Source organism: Pristiophorus japonicus, chromosome 12 (genome assembly GCF_044704955.1).
Source record: "Pristiophorus japonicus isolate sPriJap1 chromosome 12, sPriJap1.hap1, whole genome shotgun sequence".
NCBI classification, from domain to species: domain Eukaryota; kingdom Metazoa; phylum Chordata; class Chondrichthyes; family Pristiophoridae; genus Pristiophorus; species Pristiophorus japonicus.
The window spans coordinates 177582801-177608445 of record NC_091988.1 but is presented as its reverse complement, the minus strand read 5'-3'; the positions used below and the strand labels follow the sequence as shown (position 1 = coordinate 177608445).

Genomic DNA, 25645 nt, shown 5'->3' with positions numbered 1-25645 from the left:
TACTGGTGTCAGTGCCCCACGAACCAAAACCCATTTCTCCCACACTAGTCTTTGAGCCATGCATTCATCTCTCTGATCTTATTTACCTTATGCAAATTTGCTTGTGGCTCAGGTAGTAACCCAGAGATTATTACCTTTGTGGTTCTGTTTTTTAATTTTCCCTCAGCAGAACCTCTTTCTTTGTCCTATCTATGTCGTTGGTACCCACGTGGACCACAACAACTGGATCTTCCCCCTCCCACTCCAAGTTCCTCTCCAGCCCTGAGGAGATGTCCTTAACCCTGGCACCGGGCAGGCACCACAGCCTTCGGGACTCACGCTCTCGGCTGCAGAGAACCTTATCTATCCCCTTAATGATATTGTCCCCTACCACTACGACGTTTCTTTTTACTCCCCCCACTTGAATGGCCCCCGGTACCATGGTCAGTTTGCTCATCTTCCTTGCAGTCCCTGCTCTCGTCCATAGGGAATAAGAGCCTCGAACCTGTTGGACAAGAGCAAAGGCCGAGGCTCCTTCATCATTACCTCCCGAGACCCCATGCCTGCCTCGCTTGCAGTCACACCCTACTGTCCCTGATCACGGACCAAGTTTGAATGAATTAATCTAAGGGGTGTGATTGACTCCTGGAACACAGCGTCCAGGTAACTCTCCCCCTCCCTGTGTCGTAGTGTCTGCAGCTCGGACTCCAGCTCATCAACACGGAGCTAAAGTTCCTCGAGCTGCAGATACTTGCTGCAGATGTGGTCAATGGGGTCAACCAGCTCCCACATGCAACAGCAGAAACACATCGCCTGTCCTGCCATCTCTAATGTATTTAGTTAATTAAGTTTTCAAGTGTTGTTTTTAATCTCAGCTCTTAATTCAAACCAATGCCCACAAGAGAGAGAAAAAAACTCACCAGCCAAGCACGTCCCTTTTTTCCTCTGACGTCACACTTTGATTTTGGTTCTTTCTACTTTTTGTCTTCAGGTCAGTTGGTGCTGCTTAGTGTGTCCCTGGGCCCTCCCTCTCATACTGTGTGGTGTGTCCCTGCCCCCCCCCCCCCCTCACACTGCTTGGTGTGTCCCTCCCTCCCCCTCTCACACTGCTTGGTGTGTCCCTCCCTCCCTCCCCCTCTCACACTGTGTGGTGTGTCCCTCCCTCCCCCCCTCACACTGCGTGATGTGTCCCTGGGCCCCCCCCCTCACACTGTGTGGTGTGTTCCTGGGCTCTTCCTCTCATACAGTGTGGTGTGCCCCTGCACCCCCCCCCCCCCGTCACACTGCGTGATGTGTCCCTGGGCCACCCCCCCTCACACTGCTTGGTGTGTTCCTGGGCTCTTCCTCTCACACTGCGTGGTGTGTCCCTCCCTCTCACACTGTGTGGTGTGTCCCCCCCTCTCACACTGTGTGGTGTGTCCCTGGGCTCTCCCTCTCACACTGTGTGGTGTGTCCCTGGGCTGTCCATCTCACACTGTGTGGTGTGTCCCTCCCTCTCACACTGTGTGGTGTGTCCCTCCCTCTCACACTGTGTGGTGTGTCCCTGGGCTCTCCCTCTCACACTGTGTGGTGTGTCCCTGGGCTCTCCCTCTCACACTGTGTGGTGTGTCCCTGGGCTCTCCCTCTCACACTGTGTGGTGTGTTCCTCCCTCTCCCTCTCACACTGTGTGGTGTGTTCCTCCCTCTCCCTCTCACACTGTGTGGTGTGTCCCTGGGCTCTCCCTCTCACACTGTGTGGTGTGGTGTGTTCCTCCCTCTCCCTCTCACACTGTGTGGTGTGTTCCTCCCTCTCCCTCTCACACTGTGTGGTGTGTTCCTCCCTCTCCCTCTCACACTGTATGGTGTGTCCCTTGGCTCTCCCTCTCGCACTGTTTAAAGGCAGCCGCTCCTGCCCTGGTCTCGCACTGCTTGGTATGTTTAATAGCAGCTTATGAGTCTGCAAAGTCTCTCCTCCAAAAAGCAACTGCGGCTAGGTCAATTGAACATTTTAAAACTGCCACTTTTAAGACTGGCAAATGATACTTAAAGGGTTGACGGTGGATAGGCAATGGCAAACATTTAAAGATCACATAAATGAACTTCAGCAATTGTACATCCCTGTCTGGAGTAAAAATAAAACTAGGAAGGCGGCTCAGCTGTGGCAAACAAGGGAAATTAAGGATAGTGTTAAATCCAAGGAAGAGGCATATAAATTGGCCAGAAAAAGCAGCAAACCTGAGGACTGGGAGAAATTTAGAATTCAGCAGAGGAGGACAAAGGGCTTAATTAAGAGGGGAAAAATAGAGTATGAGAGGAAGCTTGCCGGGAACATAAAAAATGACTGCAAAAGCTTCTACAGATATGTGAAGAGAAAAAGATTAGTGAAGACAAACGTAGGTCCCTTGCAGTCGGAGTCAGGTGAATTTATAATGGGAAACAAAGAAATGGCAGACCAGTTGAACAAATACTTTAGTTCTGTCTTCACGAAGGAAGACACAAATAACCTTCCAGAAGTACTCGGGGTCCGAGGGTCTAGTGAGAAGGAGGAACTGAAGGATATCCTTATTAGGCAGGAAATTGTGTTGGGGAAATTGATGGGATTGAAGGCAAATAAATCACCGGGGCCTGATAGTCTGCATCCCAGAGTACTTAAGGAAGTGGCCCTAGAAATAGTGGATGCATTGGTGATCATTTTCCAACAGTCTTTCGATTCTGGATCAGTTCCTATGGACTGGAGGGTAGCTAATATAACACCACTTTTTAAAAAAGGAGGGAGAGAGAAAATGGGTAATTATAGGCCGGTTAGCCTGACATCAGTAGTGGGGAAAATGTTGGAATCAATTATTAAGGATGAAATAGCAGCACATTTGGAAAGCAGTGACAGGATCGGTCCAAGTCAGCATGGATTTATGAAAGGGAAATCATGCTTGACAAATCTTCTGGAATTTTTTGAGGATGTAACTGGTAGAGTGGACAAGGGTGAACCAGTGGATGTGGTGTATTTGGACTTCCAAAAGGCTTTTGATAAGGTCCCACACAAGAGATTGGTGTGCAAAATCAAAGCACATGGCATTGGGGGTAATGTACTGACGTGGATAGAGAACCGATTGGCAGACAGGAAGCAGAGTCGGGATAAACGGGTCCTTTTCAGAATGGCAGGCAGTGACTAGTGGAGTGCCGCAGGGCTCAGTGCTGGGACCCCAGCTCTTTGCTATATACATTAATGATTTAGATGAAGCAATTGAGTGTAGTATCTCCAAGTTTGCAGATGACACTAAACTGGTTGGCGGTGTGAGCTGTGAGGAGGACACTAGGAGGCTACAGGGTGACTTGGACAGGTTAGGTGAGTAGGCAAATGCATGGCAGATGCAATATAATGTGGATAAATGTGAGGTTATCCACTTTGGGGGCAAAAACACGAGGGCAGAATATTGTCTGAAATGGCGGCAGACTAGGAAAAGGGGAGGTGCAACGAGACCTGGGTGTCATGGTTCATCAGTCATTGAAAGTTGGCATGCAGGTACAGCAGGCGGAGAAGAAGGCAAATGGTATGTTGGCCTTCATAGCGAGGGGATTTGAGTATGGGAGCAGGGAGGTCTTACTGCAGTTGTACAGGGCCTTGGTGAGGCCTCACGTGGAGTACTGTGTTCAGTTTTGGTCTCCTAATCTGAGGAAGGACGTTCTTGCTATTGAGGGAGTGCAGCGAAGGTTCACCAGACTGATTCCCGGGATGGCTGGGCTGACATATGAGGAGAGACTGGATCAACTGGGCCTTTATACACTAGAGTTTAGAAGAATGAGAGGGGATCTCACAGAAACATATAAGATTCTGACGGGACTGGATAGGTTAGTTGCGGGGAGATTGTTCCCGATGTTGGGGAAGTCCAGAACCAGGGGACATAGTCTTAGGATAAGGGGTAGGCCATTTAGGACTGAGATGAGGAGAAACTTCTTCACTCAGAGAGTTGTGAACCTGTGGAATTCCCTGCCGCAGAGAGTTGTTGATGTCAGTTCATTGGATATATTCAAGAGGGAGTTCGATATGGGCCTTACAGCTAAGGGGACCAAGGGGTATGGAGAGAAAGCAGGAAAGGGGTACTGAGGGAATGATCAGCCATGATCTTATCAAATGGTGGTGCAGGCTTGAAGGGTCGAACAGCCTACTCCTGCACCTATTTTCTATGTTTCTATGAGATAGACAGATTTTTATTAAGTAAGAGTATTTAAGGGATATGGAAGCGAGGTGGGTAAATAGAGTTAAGATACAGATCAACCATGATCTAACTGGGCAGAACAGGCTTGACGGGCTGAATGGCCTACTCTTGTTTCTATGTCCCTATTGTTAGTATGCCATTGATATAGAAGTTGTCTGAATGGGTCGAATGCAGGATAAAGAGATGTAACAAGCACTATTAAGTAGAGGGAATGTGTTAAGTTATCAGGGCAGGGAAAGGCGCAGGTCAGCAGAATCGTGAACAATTAGCTGACTCCTCATGTATCTTGCTGCAAAGTGTTGAGAAGGATCTCCTTCTTCTGGTGTATCTTCACCTTCCCCCTGTTCTTCCTTGTCCAATGAGTGCTCCTGCTGCACCTTCTCCAAATGCTTATGTCTCTTTATGGCGAAGTTGTGCAATATGCAGCACACCATTACGATGTGGGAGACTCTTTGTGGGGCTTATTGTAGAGACATCTAAACTCCTTCAGGACCCCTATGGTGTGCTCAGTAAGGATCCTGGTGGTCCCCTGGCTTTGATTATATCCGTGTTGCTGCGGTATCATGAGCTACTCCTGAAGCCCTTGACCCCCAGCAGCCATTCTGCCACGTTACTGGGAGGGTTGACTATTGGGAGGATGGTAGACTGGCACAGGATAAATGTGTTGTGACAACTGCCTAGGTACCTTGCGGAAACGTGCATAATCCTGTTTCTAATTGAATACTAGCCTGTCCTAGATCATAAGATTGCATGGTTAAGATAGCAGTGTTGGGAATGATAGCGGTAAGTATGCTACCGGTATTTTAACCACTTGCCTGCCCCTTTCCCGTCAGCAGGCAGGGTTAAAATCAGACCTTTCATTTCACATTAGGTCCTTGAACGTGTTGTCGTCTCCCAAATCCATGCCCATCTTTCCCGCAATTCCATATTTGGATCGCTCCAATTAGTCTGCCACGGTACCGAAACAGCTTTCATCAAAGTCACAAATGACATCCTTTGTGACTGTAACAAAGGCAAACTATTCCTCATCGGCTTTCTTGTCTTGTCTGCAGCCTTTGACATGGTTGACCACTCTATACTTCTCCAGCGCCTCTCCACCATCGTCCAGCTGGGTGGCACTGCACTCGCCTGGTTCCATTCTTATCTATCTAATTATAGCCAGAGAATCACCTGAAACGGCTTCTCTTCCCGCCCCCGCATCGTTATGTCTGATGTCTCCCAAGGATCTATTATTTCTCAACTACATGTTGCTCCTTTGTGACATCAACCAAAAACACAGCATCAGTTTCCACATGTACACTGATGACACCCAACTCTACCTCACTACCACTTCTCTCGACCCCTCCGCGGTTTCTAAATTGTCAGACTGCTTGTCTAACATCCAGTTCTGGATGAGAAGAAATTTTCTCCAATTGAATATTGGGAAGACCGAAGCCATTGTTTTCGTTTCCCGCCACAAACTTCGATTCCTAGCCACTGACTCCATCCCTCTCCTCAACTTCTGTCTGAGGCTGAACTAGACTGTTCGCAACCTTGGTGTCATATTTGACCGAAATTAGATTTCGACCATATATCTGCAGCGTAACTAAGACCGCCTGTTTCCACCTCCGTAACTTCGCCCGTCTCTGCCTTTACCTCAGCTCATCTGCTGCTGAAGCCCTCATCCATGCCTTTGTTACCTCTAGACTTGACTATTCCAACGCACTCTTGGCTGGCCTCCTATATTCTACCCTAAGTAAACTAGAGATGATCCAAAACTCGGCTGCCCGTCTCGCACGAAGTCCCGTTCACCCATCACCCCTGTGCTCGCTGACCTACATTGGCTTCCAGTTAAGCAATGCCTCTATTTCAAAATTCTCATCCTTATTTCAAATCCCTCCATGGTCTCGCCCCTCCCTATCTCTGTAATCTCCTCCAGCCCCACCACACCCGAGATATCTGCGCTCCTCTAATTCTGCCCTCTTGAGCATCCCTGGGTATAATCACTCAATCATTGGTGGCTGTGCCTTCTGTTGCCTCGGCTCCAAGTTCTGAAACTCCTTGCCTAAACCTCTCCGCCTCTCTACCTCCTTTAAACAAGCATTTGGTCACATGCGCTAATTTCTACTTATGCAGCTCGGTGTCAAATTTTTTATCTCATAATAATCCTGTGAAGCGCCTTGGGACATTTCACAACATTAAAGACGCTATATAAATACAAGTAGTTGTTGTTGTAGAAAATTATAAACTAGAACATGCCAATTAATTGAAGCATTTTAATTCAATTCAAAATATTAATATTTGCTTGATAATTTAGCTACAAAACCTGAATGAGCTAAAACTTAGTTTCAAATCTTTTGCTCAGATCCAATTATTGTACACAGCCTAAAATATCTGACCAGTGAAATCATTAGAAGCTGTTTACCAGTCCTTTGGCATATTCCCACTTAGGACAAATCACTGTCTACTGCCTCACTTCATTGCAATAATTTGTAAAATTAATCAATTTCATAATAACAGATGTGTTGACAGTACTCTGATAAGATTATTCTAAAGTTTTTTTTTATCATTCCTGGCAAATTAGACATACATTAAAAAAGTAAAAACTTAAGTGTAAAATTAACAGATCGGTATGCTTGCTAACTTGAAAAATAGACCTGCATCTTCATTGGTCTGTTCTACTGAGCGATATAACCCATTTATTAAAATAATTAACATTTACGGTTAGCTTAAATCAGATGGTGATGGTGACTGCTTGCATGAGGTCCCGAATGAAACATTTAAGTGGGATTTTTTTTTAATGAATAAAATTTTAACCCTGATTGTCAGATAATCAAACGCTTGGACCAGGAATTTCCTGAGTTGTTCCTACTCTTCCGGTATAATTTCAATGAAGATATAGCTGTAAATGTGATTTCTGCTGCACTTCTGGTGAAGTTTCAGCATCAGAGCAGTAGTATCTATGAGGAAATTCCTGGTCTTCGAGTCTTGCATGTCAGTATCAAGCACTCCTAGATCAAGTTGACTTGAGATTGGACCTAACATAAAAGATACTAAGGCATGCATTTATATAGCGTCTTTCACATCCACAAGCTATCCCAAAGCACTTCAAAAATAATTAATTAATTGTGACGTGTAGTTACTGTTGTTATGTATCAAATACTACAGAAAATTTGCACACAGCGACGTTCCATTAAGATCAATGAGATAAATGACCAATTAATCTGTTTTGATGACATTGGTTCAAGGATGAATGTTGGCCAGAACACGTGGAGAAATCCTTGCTCTTCATCCAAAAATGCCATGGGATCTTTTACGTCCACTTGAGCAAACAAAGCTTCAGTTTAACATTTCACCCAAAAGTTGGTGTACCCAACAGTATAGTAATCCCTCAGCCCTGCACTGAAGTGTCAACTAGATTATGTGCTCAAATCATGGAGTATGACTTGTATCCACAACTATCTGAGTCAAAGGCAAGAGTGTTATCCTGAGCCAAGGTGACACTCCTTTTAAATTGCTCCAGCAAAGTACTTCATCTCTAACCTCAGAAGATAACTCTCCATTTATTTCCATTTCTCACAACAGTCAGCCTTATGTTCTTTCTGATTGAGTTTTTAATTATGAACAATGAATGGGGAAAAATCATCCAGGTTTCCTATTCCTGATTGCTATCCAGTGACCCGTGCTGGAAAGTGTCTGTGTGGAAGATGACCGAGGACATGATCAGGCTTAGCTGCAATGCATTTCGCAGTGAATAGCCCACTGACACCCACCATCAAGGTTCACATGAGAATGACTGCTTCGGCATGGAGTGCTGCCAGTGACGTACGTGAGATCCGGGACAGTTCCAAAAGTAGCAGTAAAAATCAAAATAGCCCCCAGGGACTCTGTCCCGAATTTATTAGGGTCCAAAAAACAGGTTGATAGTCACACACACATACAAGCACTTGTACAACAATGTATGGTATGAGATAGTGCCAGTTATTCTCCATTTTGGTGACATACCCCTCCCCGAGTGGCAGCACTGAAACCAGACTCTAGCAATAGTCAGAGCTCCCTGAAGAGGAAGGGTTAAAATGGGTGAGTAAACTTATGCCAATGGTTTCAGGAGAACTCTGCATCTCTGTTTACACTAAACTGCAAACCAAGAAGCTGAAAATACAATTTTGTAATCCATTCCATAGCCCACCAACTTTACTTTGAAAATAATTCTTCAAACCAACACCAATATTTGTCATGTCAATCTCTTTACCGAAATAGGTGAATACAAAACTCTTGACTTTTTTAGCAAATTTAATTCCCATTGTTTTTTTTGAGAAAATAACACAATTGCAGAATCCTGTTTTAAACCATTACCAGGAGTGTGGTAACCATGAGTTTGGAAAGGTTGCAAGGGGCCTAGAATAGTAGGATTAGATGCATCATTGATCCCTTTACAGAATTCCCAGTCACTCTGGAATGTCACAAATCTTTACTGGAATTGGGAAATGTTGTGAGCAGTGAGTTACCCTAGCAATACTCAGTGCCTTCAGCAGAGGAGGGGATACATGGGGAAGTGCTGTGGTCTTGTGCTAGCTAGTATTTATGTTGAAAATCCCCAAACATTTCTGTAGAACTCTTGCAGTTGTCAGAGAGAAGAGACTTTAAACACAGTGGTCTTTAAAAACAGCCCATGGTATTTTTCAAGCATACACATTTTTGAAATTGAAATAAACAGAAGGTTCTAAAATATGGTAAATGTTAAATAGACATTCACCTAAGAGTGATTAAATCTAATAGAGCCATGTTGTATAAAGCTTACCTTTGCTATCCTACCATGCTCAAGGCAGTCCTGGAGTTCCAGTTTATCTGCTGAAGAAGCAACCAGGGGCCTGAGAATGTGGAAAATCTGACTTCAGTGCCAAATATTCCATGTATTTTCTGTATCATGCATTTTCAAGCAATGCGGAGGCATTTCTTCATATTATAAAATGATTAACCACAGTAATAGCAACAGCTGAAACATTTATTGATGCTGGCCAATCAAGGGACAACACTCTTCACTATGAAGAAATGTAACTAAAGTATTCAGTACAGTTTTTACTACCATCACATCAACAAATGGAAGCAAAATAACCTATAAACAGAAAGTACAGATACGATAACTCCTTTTATTCTAAAGATGTGGGGAATGGCAAAGTAGTTACTAGCTGTAATGGAACCTTTGCCAGAAAAGTATGATTTTAATAATAACTTTGTACGAATCGAGATTTTACTGGATGTATTTTAGGGAACATGTTACTGTAGCAGTACATTTAAATTGACTATTTATTCTGTACTGAAAGCATACTGCTCAGTGTGAACTATTGTTAAGTATATATTCTTGACAAAAATAAGATCAGAGATTCATACAGCACAGATGGATCCCATTCGGCCCATTGTTCCTGTGCCGGCTCTTTGAAAGAGCTGTCCAATTAGTCCCACTCCCCTGCTCTTTTCCCATAGCCCTGAAAATTTCTCCCCAAACAATGATGTTTGTAATCATTAGGCAATAATTAAGATTTATTATAAGATTTATTTGCTGGCTTATAATACTAAACGGAATAACTTTTAGCATATCTAAATAGATTTCTGCTAACTGTAATAAACCTTTCACTACAAACAAAAGACATTGCACCTTCATCGTATTTTGAAATGAACCCCTAATGCACTTGTATCAAATTACTCTCTACTATTTCACAGCGGTATTAACCCAATTAAAGTAAAAAAGTTAACAGCTTCATTAATTTAGTGACGAGGGGAATTTGATATGAGCATATGAGCATCCATGCAAGAACATTGCTCTCAGTAATTTCCAAGCTACAGAGGTACTAAGATTTATTAAGTTCTCTAAGTTCATATATTCCACGAATAGCTTTCTACAAATGAAATAATCCTGTCTCTTAATCAAATCCACACTTAGCATTATTTAATTAAATTATATTTGTCCTATATGACTGCATTCATTGACTGCAGTCACTGTCCCTCGGGCCTTACATAATGTAAATGCTGCATACCCGAAATTCACATGGATATACCCATCCCCAACACAGAATCTCTAAATTCATGCATTTCCAAGATTCTTAAAACATTTTTGCATGCCAGACAGTCCATGCATGTAGACAGAAGGAATTCAATTCTTATGCTTGCGCTAGAGACCTAAAGTAAGCTGCATGATAGTATTACACCAAATACAATGCGACAGTAATCGAGAACACGCATTCATTTACAGATAAATTAGGATACAGTGAATTCCTATTATTGTCACTTTTAGCTAGAGATGGGAAAATGAGCAGGAAGTTATAACAAGACCTCATTCCAATATGAAGAGGTCTTCCTCAGGAAAACATGCAAGCTCCATTTTGCAATACAAGAAACTGAGAGCCATTTTGTAACACAGGCATAAGGCAATATAGTTATTTATTTCAATGGGTGCTACTGCTGATTGGTGGAGATTTGTGTGTCATAGGAATATAGGAAATAGGAGCAGGAGTAGGCCATTCGGCCCCTTGAGCCTGCTCCGCCATTCAATAAGATCATGGCTGATCTGATCTTGGGCCCAGTTCCACTTCCCTGCCCACTCCCCATAACCCTTCACTACTGTATCTTTCAAAAATCTGCCCATCTCCATCTTAAATATATTCAATGACCTAGCCTCCACAGCTCTCTGGGGCAGAGAATTCCACAAATTTACGACCGTCTGAGAGAAGAAATTCTTCCTCATCAATTCTAAATGGGCGACCCGTTATTCTTAAACTATGCCTTCTAGTTCTAGATTCCCCCATGAGTGGAAACGTCCTCTCTGCATCTACCTTGTCGAGCCCCCTCAGTATCTTATATGTTTCAATAAGATCCCCTCTCATTCTTCTAAACTCTAGTGAGTATAGACCCAAACTACTCAACCTTTCTTCATAAGTCAATCCCCTCATCTGGTGGGGTACCGCAAGGTTTAGTGCTGGGACCCCAGCTATTTACAATATACATTAATGATTTAGACGAAGGAATTGAATGTAATATCTCCAAGTTTGCAGATGACACTAAGCTGGGTGGTAGTGTGAGCTGTGAGGAGGATGCTAAGAGGCTGCAGGGTGACTTGGACAGATTAGGTGAGTGGGCAAATGCATGGCAGATGCAGTATAATGTAGATAAATGTGAGGTTATCCACTTTGGTGGCAAAAACAGGAAGGCAGATTATCTGAATGGTGACAGATTAGGAAAAGAGGAGGTGCAATGAGACCTGGGTGTCATGGTACATCAGTCACTGAAAGTTGGCAGGCAGGTACAGCAGGCAGTGAAGGCAGCAAATGGCATGTTGGCCTTCATAGCGAGAGGATTTGAGTATAGGAGCAGGGAGGTCTTACTGCAGTTGTACAGGGCCTTAGTGAGGCCACACCTTGAATATTGTGTACAGTTTTGGCCTCCTAATCTGAGGGAGGACATTCTTGCTATTGAGGGAGTGCAGCGAAGGTTCACCAGACTGATTCCCGGGATGGCAGGACTGACATATGAAGAAAGATTGGATCGACTAGGCTTATATTCACTGGAATCTAGAAGAATTAGAGAGGATCTCATAGAAACATATAAAATTCTGACGGGATTGGACAGGTTAGATGCAAGAAGAATGTTTCCAATGTTGGGGAAGTCCAGAACCAGGAGTCACAGTCTAAGGATAAGGGGTAAGCCATTTAGGACCGAGATGAGGAGAAACTTCTTCACTCAGAGAATTGTGGACCTGTGGAATTTGTTACCAGTTTGTTAGATATATTCAAAATGGAGTTAGATGTGGCCTTTACAACTAAAGGGATCAAGGGGTATGGAGAGAAAGCAGAAATGGGATACTAAAGTTGCATGATCAGCCATGATCATATTGAATAGTGGTGCATTCTCAAAGGGCCGAATGGCCTACTCCTGCACCTATTTTCTATGTTTGTATGTTTCTATCTCAGGAATCAACCTAATGAACCTTCTCTGAACTGCCTCCAATGCAAGTATATCCCTCGTTAAATAAGGAGACCAAAACTGTATGCAGTAGTCTAGGTGTGGTCTCACCAATACCCTGTATAGTTGCAGCAGTACTTCCCTGCTTTTATACTCCATCCCCCTTGCAATAAAGAGCAAATTTCCATTTGCCTTCCTGATTACTTGCTGTAACTGCATACTATCTTTGTGTGTTTCATGCACAAGGACCCCCAGGCCCTTCTGTATTGCAGCATTTTGTAATCTCTCTCCATTCAAATAATAATTTGCTTTTTTATTTTTCCTGTCAGGGCACAGGGAGCTATGAACACATTAATCTGTTTGGTGTTTACAAGAAAGTCGCAAGGTCTTTACATGGACGGTCATTTTATATTGAAGTACCTGTCGTAAAGTAATGACTGTGAGAACAAAATGACCAAATGTTTAGGCCTAAATTGAATATGGCTCTACCAGAGATGTGAAAAAAGAAATGTGACAATGAAAGGTACAATAAGAAAATTCCCCCATGTATATACAGTGCACATCAATGTTTAGCAAGTGACAAACAAAACGAAGACACTTTGGGAGCGAAATTGCCCTGTTCTGCGCCTCCCATTAGTGCCTCTGGAGGGCCCAAAACTGTTTTCGTTGGGCGGGGGGTGTACTACCGGCTCCCACAAAATTGCACGGGAGTTAGTGGAGGCGCAAACACGGTAGTGTCACACCTCACTAGTTATGCCCCAGGCTACCGCACCTCTGGCAACTCCTTTGCACCCCGCGGCGACGTCTTTTCGCTCCGTGGTAGAAATTGCCTAGCCCACACCAGCCTCACGGGTCACAAACTGGGCCAACCTCCACTCCCGGAGCAGAAGTTAAAGGGGAGGTGCGCTGTGCCCCACGCCGCCATTTCTTTTCTTCGGCCAACTCACCCATCAACCCGTTCTGATCTGCTTTCGCGTGGTCGTAGCCGCCATCGTACAGACTGGCACTCCGTTTGGGTGTAGTTCTGGTGATCCAGTGGAAGCCATTAAAGGGCCTGAAGCGCGTGCAGCGGCCCTCCCCTTTAACGGAAGGGGCATTGAAACGCGACAGCACTACGCGATGTGCCCAGGTGGCGCCCCAGATACTGCCCCAACAGGAAGTGGAACGCTGACATTGTGCTCCATTTCCTGTGAGGGGCAGGGGCAGTAACTGCAATTTCACGGCCAGGGCGGGACTTCCACGCTGGACGCAGGAAGTTCCGCCCCAACCCGGTTACCGTCCCCAAACAGGGCGTAACCCAATTTCGCCCCCTTTGTTTTTGAAATGAGTGTTAATATTATTCTTCAATTTGATCTCATGTGACATAAGTGACAATGTGAACCCTACTTGCGATTTCGTGGCACCATGACACCAAGGAACTGTGAACACATTCATCTGACTGGAGTTCACAAGAAGATAACAACTGTTGGGAATTTCCTCAGAGATTTCCTAATTGGCTGCTGTAACTTCAGCGGTAGATCGGTGTAAATCCAGTTTACGCATCTATTTGAGATACGCATCTATGCTGAATTCATGGCAGTCAGTCGGGAAATAGCACAAGGAAATTCCCGGCAAATATCTTTATATGTGATTATTTTTCTTGAAATGGTGACCGCCAGTAAAAGCAATGGGGTAGAGTTTCCGCTTTGAGTGCAATTGGGAAATTGCGCTTGTTATCTTCCAGTGTAAGTTTCCGCTAAAATTCATTTGCATAATCACAAACGTAAAATCTTCCATGAACCAGTACAGTTGGTCAGCAGAGCAAAATGTAATCGTTTTTCTTCCTAAGCATTACAAAATATATATTGACGTATTTAAGAGTGCAGTTTTATTGGCTCAGAAATTGCGATCGGAGGCTTTCTGCGGCCGGATGCTTCCGACCTGAAAAATTTCTACCAAAGTACCTAGCGGTCCTGGAGCAGCGTGGGATTTCGTTGGGGAGGCCTTCTCTTCCCGCACTGCGAAGCGCGCTCCCGTCCTCCAGGCTCCCACGCAGGAGGTGCAGTAATGTGTGACTGCACAACCAATCAGGTGAAGTATTCCACAGCTTTCTCATTAATAGCAATGAGAACTCCGTATCTACGAGTTCTCATTGCTATTAATGAGAAAAAAAACCAAACACACACATGAAACACCATAATAAAAAATAAAAAAACACACCTCACATAACTAAAATTAATTGAAATTAAAGTTAATAAATGCCTTGGAAAAAAAATATATATTTTTCCAATTTTTTTTTAAAGTTTTGTAATTAAGGATAAAAATAAACTTACCTTAGTGAGCAGGATTTTTAAACAATAAAATATGTTTTTTAAATTTAATTTAATTATATTTTTGTATGTTTTAAAACTCTTACGCCTGTAAAAATAGGCTATGCGCCTGCTTTTATCAGGCGCAAGAGTTTTGAGGACATTTGCTGGGCAAGATATTGGTAAATCCCGCAATCTTGCGCTTGCAAATGTCCTCGCTCCCGATATGCGTTGGATCTGTCAAGTCCAGCTTTTGCGATGCCTTCCCGGGTCCGTACACACTCAGTACAGACCCAAGGAGGCCGGGATTTACAGGCCATTAATACAGCTGAAAATGGGTTGATCACCAAAAATAAGCATTTTCAATAAGAGTGCCTAATCCTCCACCGGTGAGTAACCTAATTTTAAATCACTGAAAAGGACTTAAAACAATTATACTGAACCATTTACTAGTTTCATTGTACCAATGTACAATGTCTGTTTCTTATTAAAAAATTATTTAATTTACTATGTAAAAACTTTTAAAAGGTCCCATGGCGCGGCCCTGGAGACCGTGGACTACTTCCCATATCTCGGGAGCCTCCTATCAACAAGAGCGGGTATCAACGACGAGATCCAACACTGCCTCCAGTGCATCAGTGCAGCCTTCGGCCGCCTGAGGAAAAGTGTGTTTGAAGACCAGGCCCTCAAAACTGCCACCAAGCTCATGGTCTACAGGGCTGTAGTAATACCCGCCCTCCTGTATGGCTCAGAGGCATGAACCATGTATAGTAGACACTCAAGTTGCTGGAGAAATATCACCAACGATGTCTCCGTAAGATCCTACAAATCCCCTGGGAGGACAGCGCACCAACATCAGCGTCCTCATTCAGGCTAACATCCCCAGCATTGAAGCACTCGATCAGCTCCGCTGGGCAGGCCACATAGTCCGCATGCCAGACACGAGACTCCCAAAGCAAGTGCTCTACTCGGAGCTCCTTCATGGCAAATGAGCCAAAGGTAGGCAACGGAAACGTTACAAGGACACCCTCAAAGCCTCCCTGATAAAGTGCAACATCCCCACCGGCACTTGCGAGTCCCTGGCCCAAGACCGTCCTAAGTGGAGAAAGTGCATCCGAGAGGGCGCTGAGCATCTCGAGTCTCAACGCCGAGAGCGTGCAGAAATCAAGTGCACACAGCTGAAAGAGCGTGCGGCAAACCAGTCCCACCCACCCCTTCCCTCAATGACTATTTGTCCCACCTGTGACAGGGTCTGTGGCTCTCGTATTGGACTGTTCAGCCACCAAAGAACTCACTTCAGGAGTGGAAGCAAGTCTTCCTCAATTCCGAGGGACTGCCTATGAAAGAATAGGTGGCTATATACAAGAACATAAGAAATAAGAGCAGGAGTAATTCAATAAGATCGTATATAGTGTTGATTGAGCGGTCAATTGACTTTGTACCATCACATTGTGACAGCTGAAATAAGTGATATGCGTCAGTATTGCCTGTGTTTGTAAAATGTAGCCAGTGATAAATGTGCTACAAATTTAATCCTTCTAAAAGCTTTTTACTTAGGTTGCTTGTGAGTTTACTAGATTGATACTTGCTTGATAATTGATCCAAACAGTAAATCCAATGATTCTTGAATCAGAATGAAGTGCAACATTTTCTGCTCATCAGGTTGACTGTAGATTGAGTGACTATACATTTTTCTGAAGAATGGTACTGAGATATGGTACCGCAAGATCCTGCAAATCCCCTGGGAGGACAGACGCACCAACGTTAGCGTCCTCGACCAGACCAACATCCCCAGGGTCGACCAGCTCCGCTGGGCGGACCACATTGTACGCATGCCTGACACAAGACTCCCAAAGCAAGCGCTCTACTCGGAACTCCTACATGGTAAGCGAGCCCAAGGTCGGCAGAGGAAACGTTTCAAGGACACCCTCAATGTCTCCTTGATAAAATGCAACATCCCCACTGACACCTGGGTGTCCCTGGCCAAAGACCATCCTAAGTGGAGGAAGTGCATCTGGGAGGGCGCTGAGCACCTCGAGCCTCGTTGCCGAGAGCATGCAGAAACCAAGCGTAGGCAACGGAAGGAGTGTGCGGCAAACCAGTCCCACCCACCCTTTACTTCAACAACTGTCTGTCCCACCTGTGACCGAGACTGTAATTCCTGTATTGGACTGTTCAGTCACCGAAGGACTCATTTTTAGAGTGGAAGCAAATCTTCCTCAATTTCGATGATGACGACTAGTGCCTATATGCCTAAAAAAACAAGCTCAATTTGAAGACCCTCCTCAAATGGCTGAAATTGGCAGAAACTCACCACCCTCATTATTTCCATCTGCAATGTGGTCAGTTTTGTGGGCGGGGCCGGCTTTGGGCAAAATTATTTGTAAACCTGCGTTAAAGATCACGGAAACTCGATTTGCACTTGCTGTAAGTTGGCAACGAGCTTCCGCGCTGGTTCGGCCAATTTCACCTGGACTGCGCTGCTAAAACTGGTACAAACCAGCGGAAACTCTACCTCAATGCATTTAATAGTGCTCTGTCATAATGTCGCCAATACATCTAATAGATCATTTAAATTTGGAAAATACATGTCGCATGTCAATCAGTCACAAAACTAGAAGAGCTATTCTTGTGACTATACAAAATGTAAGAATTTTTAAGATCAAAAGAGGCCAGTAAGTTTAAAAGGCTAGTCCTTTTTACCTTAACCCCAGCCACCCAGTTTCTCAATGTATTGCTCAGATGTTTCTCTAGAAGCAAAAGAATTGCTTCTTGAACCCAGTTATACTGTCCATTCCAATGGTGTATTGGCGACATTGTGACAGAGCATCCCTGGTAGTTTTGTCAATTCCCTTCATAAATTTGAGAACTTCAATTAGGTCACTTCAAAGTCTCCAGTTCTTCAAAGAAACTTAAATTACTGAAGCCTGGAATCACTCTTGTTGCTTACTTAGAGGAAGTAATAGGCCAGATGGAGTGAGACTAATTTGATTCCCTGTTCCCAAAAACTAGTCTCTCCTCGTACCTCAACACAAACAAATCAACCTCCCAACCACCCCAAACGATCAATTTTGATATATTCCCATTTCATAATTTTGCTAATAGAATAATAAGAAATATAAATTATTCAGATACAGGATTCTCAGTTACTACACTGTGCTGTAAATGATATGCTGCAAGCAGTGCTGTACCAAGTGATAGATGAACAGTTCATGTTGCTGCATGTGATCTGGATGAACTGGAGAGGATGTTTTAGAACATCTTACCCTGGTAATTGAAACCAAAACCAAGACCAATTCTATGAACTGTTCAATAACGCTTTAACTAATCAGTGTGACGGCTGAAGTTTAGGTTTTATACAATTAGAATTAACATTACTTGTACTTGATAAAGGAGAGGATGCTAACGAGAACTCGAGGCACAAGAAAATTCTGCTGTTTTTGATTAAGAAACTGGAATTTAAAGAGCAGTCCTCTGGAAATCTTCAGGAGGAAAAATACATTTGTGGCCAAAAACAGGCACACATGGGGCACAGGGATCGAACTATTTGCTTGAATGAATAGGCGCAATACGCACCTAATATTGGGCCTCTGGCCTCATTGTCATCGAACCGGCAAGCTGCGGACACCTAATGGGCATTCCCAGGCATTTCGCCAAAGAAGAGGCCTCGAAGATTGGGCCATTGTGACACTGACAGTGGCCTTCTAGTAAGTCCTTAGAGGGGACTGGAAGAGGGGGAGCATGAAGGTGGTAAATGATCCTGATTATCCCAACACGGAGTTTAAAATAATCTTGAAATTATTCAATGCTGCTAACACCAGTAATTCACTAAAAAATTTTTTCCAATGTTCATGATTCACATGGGAGATTTAAGAATACGGTTATGGTTTTGGTTATTCCAACATTATCTCCTATAAAGGCCTGACAAGAGTTTCCCTAAGTGGGCACTGTCCTTACAATCTGCATCTTTCATTCTTTGCTGTACTGAGTCAAACATAAAGAATTACCTTATTTAGTACTAATACTGGAACTTATGTCGGATTTCCATCAAAGCTGGACCAATTTTGCGCAGGTTAAAAAAACCAAATTTATTTACAATTAGTTAATTTAAAGAAACAATGTTATAAACAGATACTATATAGGACAAGAAATCATTTAGAATACATGTAACTATAAAAGAGTTCAGTGTTCTCTTAACGCTTTCTGACAAGCTCTTGAAATGACAGTCTCTTGCAATACAGAAGCCACCAATTTATAGAGTTTAATGAATCTGAACATATATCGGCCACTGCCAGAACTGTGGAACACTGAAAGATTCTTTTGTGTTATATATCTTCAATTAATTTGAAATATAAACACTTGTCCATAGCAGCCAACTTTGATGAGTTTACAGATCAGATACAATTGATTAGGAGGTTGGTTAATGAACTGACGCAAAGCTATATTGAGTCCAGGAAATCATAAAACAATGCGCTAAAGTGAGAGGTTAATGTCATATCAGTTGCAAACCACATTCCTGTCTGAAGAACCTTCTGGTTATAATACAATCAGTAGCATTTTAGACATATTACGGCCATCAAGGACACTTAATTAATTCTTGATCAAAAAATTCCTTGCTTATGAGATAGACAAATAAGGCGAGTAAATTCCATCTAGAACCAGGATACAACATTTTTTAAAGATATATACACTAAGCTTAACAAGGTAAAATTCAATTTTTATTGCACACAGCCTGCTAATATGTTTAAATTTCCCATGTGAATCGCGAGTATGAAAGAATCTTCCACACATCAAGGGATACATGAGCGACTCGTGAGTGTCGACAATGCTGATCATACCAGGACATGTCCTTTTTTGTAATACATATATTATGATGTTTGGCAAGGGTTATTGAGATTTGAAGCTGTTTTCTTGTCAACAGTGACTGCAAACCAAACCAGCGCTCCAGTCACTGATCTTAATGATGCTCACGCTGAAGAATTATTGAGTGTGATATCAATATTGCAAGTTGCTTATCAGTAAGTTCCATAGTCAGAATAGTTTTGTTTTTTGTTTGATAGGTGCCAATGCTGGGATGTGGAAAAAATTTGCCACTTTGCACAGCTGAGTGTCTGAACCAAGCACTTCCAGATCAGGTTCTACATGAAAAAGATGCAAACAAAAGCTCTTTCGACTCTATTCCAACAATATGCCTTAATCCTGACCTCAGAAGAGCCTATTACATTGGTGTAAGTATTTTCATTTTCCACTCAAGCCATCACTTTGACTTCTCTGCCATTTCACATAAGGATCTTTATAGGCGATAGAGATAAAAGACTTTCCCCTGTCAATTAGAGCTGGATTCAAGTTCAGGTCGCAAAGGACACTGTGGTAAGTATCTATCATAGGTTAGCCAAAATTTAAAAGTAAGCAATAAGTATATCTTTAAGGATAGAGAGTCCTGTTAACAATATTAGCAGATAAATGCTCAACGTGTTTGTATGAAATTCCTCTATCTTAGTGGAGATATAACCCATTTATTTTAAACAGATTAACACCTCTGTTGAAATAGTAGATAGAGAATTTCATATGATAGATTAAGCATTCATCGACTAATACTGCCAATAATAATTTTTAGCCTTTAGTTCTCCAGCATTCAAATGAATGTTTGACCTACAGTTCCACCTGCAGGAAGCCATTATAATATCACACTTTATTACAACCAGTACAAAGTTTTAGTACATTATTTTACTTTTTAGTATATAAGCAAAGTATTTAATATCAAACTAAGAAACTGAATTAAGGGCTATACAAAATTCAAAAATAGTTTACAAGAACAGAAACACATCTAACCTGTTCATGCCTGGCAAGTTTCCCCAAAAATAGCGAGCTCGGTGCGCTGCTGATACGTCGATTGCATCAATCATAATTGGGTTACACTGTAATAGAGAAAAAGAGGGAAAATGTTATTGTTGGGGCAACTACAGGCGAAGATTTACAAGTGATGATTTTTCTTATTGGAATACCCTATATTAATGCTCTTTTCTGATGAGGAAAAAGGGCTGGAGGACTCATTATGGCAGATTTACCACTCTGTTTGTGCATGATTTGCATTTCTAGGATGGAACAAGCAGGAGCAAGAAGATCCGACCTGAAAGAGACACTTGCATTTCACTTTTATTCATCAAATAACACAGAAACAACAATCAGTGCCTTTCATGTCATTTTCCACCATTAATGTTGATCATAAACGATCGAGCTAGTGGAAGGTACACAGTGGTGTTGCCCAGGGGTTGGTACTAGGGCCACTACTTTTCTTGATATACATTAATGACTTAGACTTGGGAGTACAGAGCACAATTTCAAAATTTGCAGATGACACAAAACTTGGAAGTATAGTGAACAGTGAGGAGGAGAGTGATAAACTTCAAGAAGGACACCTGGCAGATGAAATTTAACACAGAAAAGTGCAAAGTGATACATCTTGATAGGAAGAATGCAAAGAGGCAAATATAGCCTAAAGGGTACAATTCTAAAGTGGGTGCATGGATAGAGAGAGCTGGGGTATATGTGCACAAATCGTTGAAGATGGCAGGGCAGGTAAAGAAAGTGGTTAAAAAAGCATACGGGATCCTGGGCTTCATAAATAGAGGCACAGCGTACAAAAGCCAGGAAGTTGATGAACCTTAATAAAACACTGGTTCGGTCTCAACTGGAGTATTGTGTCCAATTCTGGGCACTGTACTTTAGAAAGGATGTGAAGGAGTTAAAGAGGGTGAAGTAAAGATTTACAAGAATGTTTCCAGTGGATAGACTAGATAAGCTGGGGTTGTTCTCCTTAGAGCAAAGAAGGTTAAGAGGACATTTGTTTGGGGTGTTCAAAATCATGAGGTGGTCTGGACAGAGTAGATAGAAACTGTTCCCATTGGCGGAAGGGTTGAGAATCAAAGGACACAGATTTAAGGTGATTGGTAGAAGAACCAAAGGCGACATAAGGAAAATAAGTGAGTAGTTCAGATCTGGAATGCACTGCCCGAAAGGGTGTTGGAGGCAGATTTAAATCGTGGCTTTCAAAACGGAATTGGATAAGTACCTGAAGGAAAAGAATTTGCAAGGCTACGGGGAAATGGCGGGGGAATGGGACTAGCTGAAGTGCTCTTGAAGAAAGCCGGCAGAGGCTCGATGGGCCTAATGGCCTTCTTCTGTGCTGTAACCATTCTATGATAGAGAGGAGGATTTTAATGGCCATATAAACTTGGCATTAGCAGCTGCATACGAAGTGGAAAAGCCATTAAATAGGTAAGGAAGAAATCTCATTTCTGTTGCAATTCTTGGTGGGTATAATGAAAAATTAGCAATTACATTATTTTAGGCAGCTCGGCTGCAGTGTGTGTATGAACAGTGGATTGATACGGCTGTTTTGTAGGGCCTAATGTCAAGCTTCCACTTTGCACAGTATTGTTCTTCTCAGGCCAACACTATATCTGATTTACTTAGAAGAGAAAAAGGATGAGGAAGAGCATCTGCAGCCAAACAGTAGAGCAGGTACGATGTTGCTAGTGGCTATGAAGTTAACAGATGCCTTGAATTGTATTGCCTGAGGCTCTCTCAGGGGCCTGTAGGACCATTAGTAGCATTAGTCAGTCTTGTGCATTGCTGCATAAAACAGGTAGGCAACATATTGTTTACTAGAGAAAACAATTCCATCATTTTTCCCTGGGCCAAGAGAGAGCAATGGGTGAGAGCAGTCGGTTTTGTCCTAGCAGCAGGTTTGCCCAAGTCCAGGGTACCATTGTTAACACACACATAGCTCCACATGCTCGAGTCACCCTAAAAATGAACTGCAGAGGAATATTTTTAAAAGAAGCAAATTCCTGTTCCCATCACTCCAGTGGTCAAGCCAGTCCATTTTTTTTTAAAAAAAAGCAGGTAGAGTAATCATTTACATTAAAAATAGCCATTTGTGTAAATAGCAAGTAAATAGTTCTTTATGACCCACAAACCTGGCACACAACTTATAACTGAGTTTAACCATAAGCTTTTGCTGCCCAGTGTAATATTCGCGATTGCAACTTACACTGGATTTTGCTGTATATTCAAACAAAGCAGTTTACACATGTAGTGAAAATTGTAAATGGGCATATAAAATGCACATCACAGCCATTTGCACCCATTTTAAAAAATCAGAATAACTATTTGTACTAACTGCTTTCTGTGCATGTGTCCTCCCGACACCCAAAACCGGAAGTGGGGCCCCGAACACATTAATTCCAAGCCGCTGAGCCCAGAGACTCCGACCGAGCCTCCCGCTGTGCCGCAAACACCGACGGGGAGGGGGAGAGAGAGCCTTGGGGGGGGCGGGGGGAGGAAGAGAGAGAGAGCGCCTTGGGGGGAGGAGGAGAGAGATGGGGTGGGGTGAACGGAGGGGAAAGAGGGAACTCAGGGAAGACAGATCACCTTCTTCCGACCTCCTTTACACCCATACCCGATTTCTTGGAAAGCTCGGTGCGTGAGTTACAAGGGACATTGATGGAGTGGATGAAATCCAGAAGTCATGACACTGTCATTATTCACTTCATACCCAATAAACCTGTTAACAATCCGCACACGATGCCCCATCTATGGTGGGGGGGCATAAGGTGGAGGCAGCACTTGCGCTGGGGTAAGGGACTTTGGCTGGTGAAGGGATGTATTTACGCTGGGGTATGGGACATTGACTTCTGAAGACAAAATGGATCATGTTACAATGTGCAAAGTTAGGCTGGGCCGTTCCATTTACACATTCCAGATAAATTTCAGGGTACGGCTTATCCCCCAAGGGGACCAATCAGCAATGGATCATGTGATAATGGAGAGCCAATCAGAGAAATGGTTGCCATTCAGTTAGTACAAATAGTTACATCCATTTTTTGTTTATTTTTGCCCATGCATACAGCAATGGGAAATTCAGTCAATCATGTTTTTGTATACTTTCTTCATTAATAAGAGAGCCATCAACAACATGTTATATTGCACAGTGTTATAGTGAGAATTACCATAATGAATGAATTTGAGAACAGGTGGGAAACAATATAACTGGTCAGAGTTTAAATACTACCTCCAAGAATCGTGAAATGTCCCTTTTATCATTGACGCCCATGGCAACAACATTTTCAAATAACCAGAAGAAAGGCCTGTCTTCCCACTCCTTTGGTCTGGTGTCATGAAGTAGTCGGTAGAATTCAAAGAAGAGTCTTCCTGTGCCCTCTGCAACAAAGCACAGCAAAGCCATGGTGATGACTAACATATTTATGAGGCTGATTTCACCAGCCTGCAATTTTCCACTCTTCATTAGCACCCAATCAATGGGCACGAGAATATTTATGTTTGCACAGGAACTGCACCAATCTGGATTCTGAGTAGAGGTTCTTGCAAAGCAATTCAAGGGATTGGATTTTCCATTATCCTGGTTACATGCATTCTTCATGTCAGTTGGGCTGTTCTAAATGAGTTAGGGAAGAGAAATTCATAGCAGAGTTCTGGTTCCTGATTGCTGTCCAGTAATCCCTGCTGGTAGTATGTATATGTGCACATTGGGTGGACAGGATCAGGCTCAGCTTCTCTCCAGATGATGTGCCTGTTGACGCTCACTGTCAAGGCTCACACATAAATAATAGCCACATGTAACTGGAGGATACCATGCAATATTATCCCAGCCTTCAGTTGAGGGGGGTGAGAGGGGAGAAGAGGAGACAAGTGTATATAAATTAAAGGAATCTATAGTTTTTGGTACAAAAGTACCAACTATTGGACTACCTAACTTTCCACCTTGCTTGAACTGATTAGCCTCATTAGTCATGGTACCTTTATTCAAGTGACTTGACTGCTGAAAACCAACTGACAAAGCATCATAGAATCATAGAAGTTTACAGCACAAGAGGCCATTTCGGCCCATCGTGTCCGTGCCGGCCAACAAGAAGCTATCCAGCCTAATCCCACTTTCCAGCTCTAGGTCCATAACCTTACAGGCACTTACGGCACTTCAAGTGCACATCCAAAAACTTTTTAAATGTGGTGAAGGTTTCTGCCTCTACCACCCTTTCAGGTAGTGAGTTCCAGACCCCCACAACCCTCTGCGTGAAGAAATTTCCCCTCAAATCCCCTCTAAACCTTCTACTAGTTACTTTTAATTTATGTCCCCTGGTTGTTGGCATCGGTAGAATTTCTGGTGCAGTTTTCTGCCATTTGTTTGCAAGTTGATGAATTTTTACACAATGATTCTGCAAATTACCATTTGTAGACAAATTGCAGAAAGATGCATTCAAATCTTCCCAATCCTCAAGCTTACTGCTCTTTTTGGCAACAATATAAGCCTCTTCCTTTAATCTAATACTATCTTTACCGTCTCTTGTTAGCCACGGTTAGACCACGTTTCCAGTGGCATTTTTGTGTTTTAAAGGAATGTATATTTGTTGTAAATTATTTATTAATTCTATAAATGCTAGCTATTGCTTGTCTACCATCATACCTTTCAATGTAGTTTTCCAATCTACCTTAGCTAACTTGCCCTTCATACCTACGTAGTTTGCTTTGTTTAGATTTAAGACCCTAGTTTCGGATTTAACTAAATCACTTTCAAACTTAATATAAAATTCTATCATTTTATGGTCATTCTTCCCGAAGGGCCCCTTTACTACCAAGTTATTAATTAACCCTTTCTCATTGCACAATACTAGATCTAAAATAGCTTGCTCCCTAGTTGGTTCCTTAACATACTGATCTAGAAAACTATCTTGTATACATTCCATGAATTCGTCCTCCACATTATTACTGCAAATTTGGTTTGCCCAGTCTTAATGTAGATTCATTACTAGAGATGACTGCTTTTCTTTCCCTTGTTGAACACAGTTGGAACCTGATAACTGGAACAATCTTTAATGACCTATTTAAAGAAATATTGTTGTTTGTCGAAAGATAATTTAGAAGATATATAAAAAGAAGCGTTTTGCAATCACATGTCTGCAGTATGAAAGGCACAGGCATGACGGTCGCCTTCTGTGCCATAAATTTCTATGCTTCTACGAAAAGGTCACAGGAAAATACACTGGTATTGTGCTGGAAATGTGCATTGTGAGCAAGTTAGAACTGAGATTTGATTAAAAATAAAATCATCAGTTTAGCTCAAAATCCAAGCAAGACTAAACCAATGGGTTATGTGCTCTACTATACAAGGTCACTTCAAAACCTTCATAATGGTTATATTACACTCTCCAGGCTACAATGGCAGAATAT

At 42.7% G+C, this 25645-nt stretch overlaps 1 protein-coding gene across 1 annotated transcript in view; it reads right to left on the bottom strand.

Annotated features, from left to right (window-relative positions):
- The window catches only part of dnmt3bb.1 (DNA (cytosine-5-)-methyltransferase 3 beta, duplicate b.1), a 294113-nt gene that overhangs the window by 16815 nt on the left and 251653 nt on the right, over nt 1-25645 (bottom strand). Inside the window, exons 18-20 of the mRNA XM_070895082.1 lie at nt 23472-23620; nt 20228-20313; nt 8953-9022 (exon numbers count right to left, since the gene is read on the bottom strand). Of these exons, the coding sequence (XP_070751183.1) occupies nt 8953-9022; nt 20228-20313; nt 23472-23620 (305 nt within the window). The remainder of the gene's footprint in view (nt 1-8952; nt 9023-20227; nt 20314-23471; nt 23621-25645) is intronic.